This window comes from Elephantulus edwardii, unplaced genomic scaffold (genome assembly GCF_000299155.1).
Source record: "Elephantulus edwardii isolate Elephantulus edwardi_28Jun2011 unplaced genomic scaffold, EleEdw1.0 scaffold00044, whole genome shotgun sequence".
NCBI lineage: Eukaryota > Metazoa > Chordata > Mammalia > Macroscelidea > Macroscelididae > Elephantulus > Elephantulus edwardii.
The window spans coordinates 4600814-4610021 of record NW_006399794.1 but is presented as its reverse complement, the minus strand read 5'-3'; the positions used below and the strand labels follow the sequence as shown (position 1 = coordinate 4610021).

General features: G+C 36.6%; 1 protein-coding gene across 1 annotated transcript in view; it reads right to left on the bottom strand.

Annotated features, from left to right (window-relative positions):
• Window positions 1-9208, bottom strand: part of SBF2 (SET binding factor 2) — a 510367-nt gene that overhangs the window by 212040 nt on the left and 289119 nt on the right. Inside the window, exons 15-16 of the mRNA XM_006885420.1 lie at window positions 3324-3433; window positions 2029-2178 (exon numbers count right to left, since the gene is read on the bottom strand). Coding sequence (XP_006885482.1) covers window positions 2029-2178; window positions 3324-3433 — 260 coding nt within the window. The remainder of the gene's footprint in view (window positions 1-2028; window positions 2179-3323; window positions 3434-9208) is intronic.

Below are 9208 nucleotides of genomic sequence, written 5' to 3'. Positions count from 1 at the left end.
GGGATAATTGGGATGGGAGTGTCAGAGACAGTGTGATTGGCACAGGACAGAGCGGAGTTTAGGGCTGTTGTACATAGGGTCGCTATGAGTCGCAGGTGACTCGATGGCATATAACAACAACAACAACATATATATGTGTATATACACACACAGACATACACATAAATATTTCATCTTTTTTTTCCTTGCTGATAAGTTTGCTGATGTTGTTATGTGCTGTGGCATGAACTCTAACTCATAGCCAACCTACATACAAGAGACTTAAGCGTCATCTGATCAAGTGCCAGTCTCACAATCTCTGCTGTGCTTAATTCTTAGAAAGTTGGAGGGTCTTTAAATGAGAAAACCACCCTCAATGAGTTCCTTATATTTTGACTAATACTGTCTTGGAATTCACACACTTTGCAGACATCTCTCACTCTGAGGTTTGCATTTTCAGTCTTTACATTACCTTGAACAGAAGTTCTTAATTTTAATGGGACTGAAGTTCTTCATTCTAATGTAATCAAATGTATAAATCTTTTCTTTTATTATTGCCATTATTTATAACTTAACAAATTTCTTTTTACTCTCAAGTCAGCTTGGAAACAGGAGTGGCATCCACTTCCAAAAAAGCTTGCCTCCAGAAACTCTATGAACTTGGAGAAAAGATGAAAGTTTTGTGTACAAGACCTCATTCATAGCGTCACTATGGGTCATCTACGACTCTATGGCACTAACCAACAACAACTCTGAAGCATAAAGACATTGTACTGTGTCCTAAAGTTTTCTAGTATTTTATATTTAAGCCTTAATCCATATAAAAGTTATTTTTGTGTGTGGTATGAGATACTTTTGTGTGTACATGATTCATTATGTCACTCAAATGTTTCAGTACCACTTAATAAAATACTCATCTTTTCACTATGATGTGAAATGTTAACTTTTCCATATATTGTATCTTCTTTTAAGTATGACATTTTCTGGGATATTCTACTGGTCCATTTCTTTATGAATAAACATGCCATCACAACCTTGTTTTAATTAATATAATCCTAAATTAATTACAGGATTTGAAAAGGAAAATTTCTTTATTCCCCCCCCCCCCAAAGTATGCTGGCAATTCTGAACTTTTTCCTTCCAAATTTTATTACTTATTATAACACAGAAATGTAGTTTCCTAATTTAAAAGTATTTAACATCCATTTTCTGTTCTTTTTCTGGAGTTACATAGATGGCCTTTCCAACCTTACCACATTTTTTTAAAGTATTTAGCAAATAATCCAATAATTAATTTACTGTTTAGACTATTCATTATTCATTTTTCACTACATTAATAGTATAACTTAACAAAAAAGATTTATGTGAATACAGATATTTAAAGGCTGTAGATCAATATGTGCATTTTAACAGGAACTCTGGTGGCTTAGTTATAAGGAGTTGCATGGCCCATCCAAAGGACATGGTTCAAACCCATCAGTGGCTCTAAAGGAGAAGAATGGGCAATTTCCTCCCACGAGATTTACTCCTTCTGAAAAATCCACTTGAAGGTCAGCTATTAGTCAGTTTCAATTTGATGGTACATAATAATGTACCTTTGTGTGTAAATACACAGAAGGGAATGTTTTTTTTTTTTTTATTATTATTTTGTGTGCGTGTACCGTCAAATCAGATCTGACTGGTACAGGAGGATATTGCGCCTCCTTCTCCGGTAGAGCATCTGGTGGATTCGAACCGTGTTCCTCTGGGATTGCAGTGCAGCTTCTTGCCACTAGGCCACCAGAGCTCCCCTCAGAAGGGAATGTTTTAAAGATTAATTTTCACACTTTGCATACAGAACTACAGAAATTATCTGGGATATTTCAAGTGAAAGCAAAGAAGAAATGAATATATCTTAATATTACTTTTTTAATATGCTAAGTAATGACAGAAATGGTATGGTCATTTATTATTCATCCTATTAGGTATGAACCACTCAATATCATCACTGATTGAGAGGAAAAAAAGATTCTCAAGTAAGAATGATAACCAAAAAGAACTAAAAATCACCTGTAAAGTACAATTCATCATCCTTATTATGTAGTCAAACTGTTGATGGTCTAATATTGCCCGGTTTTGCTGGACATGTAAGCCCAATTCATCAGTAAGACACTGTCTTGCTGCTTTTCCTTTTAGGGCTCTTAAGGCAGCAGGAAGGGTCTGAGGAGGAGAGAGACACAAGTGACCAAAAATCCACAAAAAATAACTATTAGACATTCACACTGAAAATTAAAGTTATTAGTACAAGTTAACTACTAAAGAATAGGCAAATTGAAATTAAAAGCAATTTTTAAATAGATAAACATGCACTTATTTTGTCAGCTAGCATGAAAAGGGGGGTGGTACACCACACAAAACCATTAAATTCACTGTTTATAACTGATGCCTCCGAGCTTGAATCAAACAAAATACTTAGAAATATCTTCTCTATATAAAGAGACACTTTCTCAAAGCAAGCACAGAAGGAAAATTAAAAAAGGTCAGCAAAGATTCCATTCTGTAAATCTTCACAGGAAGAGACCACCTCATTTTTGCCACAGAGTGTTTAGTTTAGGCATTAAAACACTTAACTGTATCATAGAAACACCCATACAAACACACACTCAGTCACCACGTATGACCTATTTCATTTATGTTAATATAGCATTTTTTTTCTTTAAACTTAAAAAAGCCAACAAAAGAAGTAATAAAAAGAAGACTGAGAGTGGGAGGCCATGATACAAACAGATACAAAAAACAGTATGTGCAAGCTGAAAGCAAGAGGAGGAAAAAAGGTAACATTTTCACTTAAGAAAAAAAATGAAAAGCTAAGAATAACTCTTCAAAACATAACAAAACTTGAGATCATTTACTATAAGAATAAATACTTCTACATGCATTATAAACCTCTTGTAATAAATGTTCAGAACCATAACGCTGAGTAACCAAAAAAGTTTATATTATATTCAACATGTAGTTTAGGCAGAGGGGGAGGAAAGTATTCATAAGGCCTGCATTAAGCTGACATGACAATTATTAAAATTCATTCTATATTTTCAGACATTTTTATAATAAATTACATTTAAACTATTTATTGTCTTTAGTAATATACCACAATAGAATTTAATGAATGATGCTTAGAAGATTGAGGAAAATTGTTAAAAATGACTTTCAGTATTTCTCTGGCAGCTACCTAATTAAGCTTAACTTACTAGTTTTGAATATTAGACCTTATTAAGTTAAAATTATCAACATAATGAAAGGTAATTTTATAAGGAAAATGACAGAATTTAAAGAGTGCTTAGCTGGAAACATAATTTTATTACCTTTTCAGTCTCCAAAGTTTTATTTTCAAATATATAAGAGATGCAGTTTCTAACAACTTCCAGCCTCTGTGCACTGTTGAAAATTGTCATCACTTTATCCATTATAGAAACTAAGAAAAGAATATAAAAAAACACACACCACAAGCAAAAAATTAAACTCCTTTGACAATTACAAAAGCAAGGGGAATATTACTTTAAGCCTGCTTAACTGACTGGTACTTAGAGTTTATTTTTACCCTGGTTACACCGAAATGAAGATAGTCCATGTCACTATTATGATTAATTTTAGGTTTAAAGGGTCAAGTTAACCAACAGTTTATTGAAAAGTATATCATAGGATGCAGCCTAATGATATATTTAAATCTGAGGCAAATTAATTTGAAGTACAATTATAATTTGCATAGGTTAATTATCTATTTTAAGCATTAACTGTGAAAAACCTGAAAGAGGATGCTTGAGGTACATGACCATGATAAAAATAAGCTAAGGTTCATAAGAAAGAAGACCAGTCACAGAAAAAGAAATAGCTATTTCACAGGTATTAAAGGGAAAAAACCTACATAGAGTACAGGAACTTACAGAGAGTAAGAAATGTAACAACAACAACAACAACAACAACAAAAGACATTATCATGGTCAAAGAATTGCTATATTGGTTTAATCAAGTCCCTTTTTAATCCTATGAACTTGCTATGTGCCATCGAGTCACCTGTGACTCATAGTGACCCTATGTACAATAGCTATGAAGCTTGTCCTATTCTGAACCAGTTTCGTTCTTTCCAACACACCTAACCCCCATTACCCCAGTTATTGTGTCAGTCCATCTCATCTGGGGTCTTCGACTCTTGTGCTGTCATTCCATCTTTCCAAGCATTGTCCCTCCTGGCCACGTGTCCCAAGTATGTGAGAGGGAGTTTCAAAATCCTTGCCTGCAAGGAGCAGCTTGGTTTCACTCTCTCCACAACAGGCCTGATTGTTCTCTTGATGGTCTACAGTATAATTAATACTATGCTCCAGCACCACAATTCAAAGGCACTGATTCTTCTTCTGGCATCCTATGACACAGGCTACGTATGGGACCACTGAGCTAGAACTGACACTAGCTGACCCTCCACTGGGTTTTCAGAGGCAGTGAATCACATGGAAGGAGCATGTCCATCTTTCTCCCATGGGGCACCTTGTAGATGTGAACCATGTGAAACTGCTGACCACTAAATCACAAGTGCTCTCTCTGACAGAGGCAAAGATTACCTAAGTTTATTAAAGCAATGTTGTTGTGGTTGTGTGTTGCGGAGCTGATTACTATTCAAAGGAATCCTATAGAACAGAACTCAATAAACTCTTAGGGTTTTTAAGAGTTTCCTTATGTAAGCACATCACCAGGTCTTTTCTCTCACATGGCTGGTGATGGGTTCAAACTGCTACTCTTTCAGGTAACATCTGAGAGCTTAACCAATGAACCACCAAAAGCCACTCCACTTCCACTGAGTCAATTTCAACTCATGATTTCTCTCAAATTTCTGAGGCTATAAAGAGTTATAAGACAACAGACAGCACATATTTTTCCTGTAGAATAGCTGCTGAATTTGAATTCCTGACCTTTGTTAGCAGTGAAACACGTAAGAACTGCTCCACTAGCACTATATACTATGTCATAAAGACTCTTTAAAAGGACAAAAACAAACCTGAATCAATTCTGATGCACAGAGACTTGCAATCAGGTGTCTGAGACAGTGAACATTTATGGGAATAAACTGCCTATCTTTCTCCCTGTAAGCAGATGCTGGTCTCAACTGCTGACTTTTCTGTTAGCAACCCAACAGAGAATGCACTAGGTCCCAGTGATCCTGAAAAGATTACCAAAGGCATAGTGAAACAGAAGAAGATCCTGACTGAGATGGCTTGACACAGTGACTGCAAAAACGGGCTCACGTGTGTCAGAGATGATGAGGAGGAGACAGCATAGGACTGGGTTAAAATGTTGTTTAAAGGGTTGCTATGAATTGTACTCGACTCTACAGTACCTGACAACAATAACATATTACATAATTTACCAATTAGGTAATACCAAGAATTTTTATGTCAAATACACTACTTAAGGTTGGTTGTGGTTTTTATTTTAACCCAATATCATATCCTGAATTTTATTGCCTAAATTTTTCCTAATCTAAGTACTTTTTAAATTGTTGTTTGAGTAAAGCATATTGATGCTTCAATCATTCATAAGCATTTTGTTTCATAACATCAATTAACAGACCTACAACATCTGATCATCTACTTATTCAATATAATCTGATACAACCTATCTTAATATACAATTATTATTTATTTACGAATTTCCTTTACTCTCTTCTTTTTCCCCTTTCCCTCCCTGATAACTATACTTGAATGATTCTTCCTATGCTTGTCTGCTAGATATGGCTCAAAAGCTGAGCATCTAAATTAAGGCAGACTAGGGAGAAGGACTAGCCCTTCACTCCTGAAATAAAAAGCCTTCAAAACCCTATGCACAATAAAGCACACTTAGCTTAGGCTAGCTGAAATTACTGGAGGCCAAGCCCTCAAGAGAGCAAACATAAAGGGGTAGGAATAATTGCAAACATACACTAGTGACTGGAACGTGGAATGTGAGAAGGATGAATGTGGGAAAACTGGACATTCTTTAGCTGGAAATGGAACACATAAATATTGACATACTAAGCACTGGCAAGATGAGATGAACTGGCATGGGGTATCTTGAATCAGACAGTCATATGACCTTTTATGCCAGGAAAGGTCAGGAAAAATGAGATTGCAGTCAGAGTTAAAAAGACAATTCCAGATTATTCTTGAAACAGAAGTTTGTGAGCAACAGGATAATATCCATATGCAAACAAGGAATATCTGTTAATAACACCATTATTCAAATGTATGTACCAACAATCAGAGCCAAAGAAAAGGAAATAGATGATTTCTATTAACTTTGGCAGTCCAAAATTGATTGAACATGCAACCAGGATGCACTAATAAGAATGGGTGACTGAAATGAATGCAAAAGTTGGGAACAGAAATCCTTATCTTTTAATTTGGAGAATTTGACTATGATAATGTCTTGGGTTTTTCCAACCACAACGAATGGATTGAGAAATTATGGTACATTCACACAATGGAATACTATGCAACACACAGGAGCAATAACTTTGTAAATTATTACCTAACTTTGGAGGGACTGGAGAGCATTATGCTGAGAGAACTAACTCAGTCCCATAAGGATAAATATTGTATAAAACTGTTATTGTACAATGAATATAAGGATCCAGGAGGGGTGGGAGAGGCTAGAAACAGAGTGATGTGGATATGCAGGGGAAGGGGGGATTAATCAATGGGCTATACAATTTGATGGGTGGGGAGTGAGAGAAATGGAAAGAATTTGTTCAAATTTTATTTGAATTTTATAAATAAACTAGTAGGGGGAAAATTGGGAACAGAGAAGAATCAGTAGTCAGAAAACATGAGGTCTTGGTGACTGAAATGAGGCTGGAGAGAAATGATAGAATTTTGTACCCTCAATGATTTATTCATTGCAAATATCTTTTATAAGAAACATAAATGCTGACTATACACACAGACCTCACCTGAGGGTCTGCACAGGAATCAGACTGATTACATCTGTGGAAAAAGGTGCTGGAGAAGCTCAATATCAGCTGTGAAAACTAGGCCAGGTGTTGATTGTGGAATCAGATCGTCCACTAGTCATATGCAAGTTTAAACTGAAGCTAAAGAAAAATTAAATCAAATCCAAAAGAATAAAAATTTGATCTTGAATGTATCCCATTTCAATTAAAAAAAAATGTCAGGAAGAGGTTTGAGTCCTTGGACACTAATGAGCAATGGCCAAATGAGCTGTGGGAGGATATCAAGAATATAATCAAGAAAGAATGCAAAAGGTCCTAACAAAGACAAAGAAGGAAGAAAACACTGAGACGGATGCTGGAATACAGTGCTGCAAAGCCAAGTAAAGGGAAGATAGCAAGATGTTAAGGAAGTAAACAGAAGATTTTAAAGTGCAGCTTTTTACTTTACAAAGGAAAGTATTATAATGAAATATGCGAAGAGCTGGAGTCAGAAAATACAAAGGGATGAATTCACTAGATATTTCTTAAGCAGAAGGAAATGAAGAACAAATTCAAGCCTTGAGCTGAAATACTTTTGTTTATATATATTTTATTTAAAGTTTATAAAGAACTTGGATTTCCATTCATCCACTGTTGCACATTTTCCTCCCTGTCTCCCCTCCCCCAGTTCACTTTTTCCTTTGGAAAAAAAGTTCTTTCATTGTTATACAGTCCCACCACCACCACCACTTTAATATTCCACTCTTATTGTGGACTCTTGACATGCCAATAATTTCTAATCATATATTCCTATTATACAGTTCTCTCCCTTGTCTGTTTCAATATCATGTACATTATTTATCCTCTCTTTTCTTAGTTTTCCCCAAACCCCTTATCAGTCCTGTTCTGTAACAGTGGCACTATGCAGTATTTGTCTTTTCATGACTGAGATGTTTCACTCAGCATAATGTCCTCCATGGTACATTTCATGAGTTCATTGTTTTTCAGTGCTGAATAATATTCCATTGTGTGGATATAACACCATTTCTCTATCCTCTCATTTGTTGATGGGCACTTGGATTGTTTCCAACTCTTTGCTATTGTGAACAAAGCAACAATAAACCTGGCTGTGCATATATCTGCTTGGGGAGCAGTTCTGGTTTCTTTAGGGTATATTCCCAGTAGTGGAGATGGTGGTCAAATGGCATTTCTATCTCCAACTTTTTGAGAAAGAGTCATACAGCCTTCCATAGTGGTTGCACCATTTTACACTCTCACCAACAGTGATAAGGGTTCCAATTTTTCCACAACCTTATCACTATTTGTTGTTCTGTTAAATTTTGCTATTGTTACTGGGGTGAGATGATATCTCATAGTTGTTGTGATTTGCATCTCTATTAGAACTAGGAATTTTGAACATTTCTTCATGTGTTTGTTGGCCATCTCAATGTCTTCTTTGGTGAAATGTCTGTTTACATCCTGTGCCCATTTTGCAATTGGGATTTTTACCTATATCTTATTGTGGTGCTCAAGTACTCTATAAATTCTAGATATAAGTCCCCTATCAGACATGTCATTACTAAATATTTTTTCCCAGTCTGTGACTTTCCTTTTTACCCTCTTGGAGAAGTTTTAGGATATGCATATAAGTTTGATTCTCAGAAGGTCCCATTCATCCATTTTATCCTCTCCTGGTTGTCAATTTTTCAGAATTCTTAGAAGACTGTTCAAGTTGTAGTGCTTCTAGGGTTCTTCCAAGCTTTTTCTAATTAAGTTTATAGTCCTTGGTTTTAGGCCTAGGTCCTTGATCCACTTTGAATTGTGTTTTGTGTATGGTGTGAGTTGTGGGTCTTGTTTGAATTTTCTGCAGATGGTTTTCCAATTTTGCCAACACCATTTGTTAAAAAAGGCTGTCATTCTGGCGCTGGCTGAAAATCGCCTGTGACTTCATCCATAGCCACTGGTGAGAGTCAGCGCCCAGAGCCATCAGGGGCTTTAAGCTCGTTGCCCACTGCTGTGGTGCGGACAGCTAAAACCCAGGCCCCGACAGGCACCTGGGGGGAAAAAAACCCAGACTCTACTTCACGCTCTGCTGGAGGAGGGGCAGTCTCCTGTACCAGTCAGATCCAATATGATGGTACACACACACACTTTTTCTTCTTCTTTTTTTAAAAAAGACTACTTCAGCCGTCGCGGCCCTCTGCCCGGGGCGGGCGGCCCTCTACCCGGGATGGGCAGCCCTCGGCCCCCGGCCTGGGGCGAGCCGTCCCAGCCCTCTGCCCGGGGCGGGCT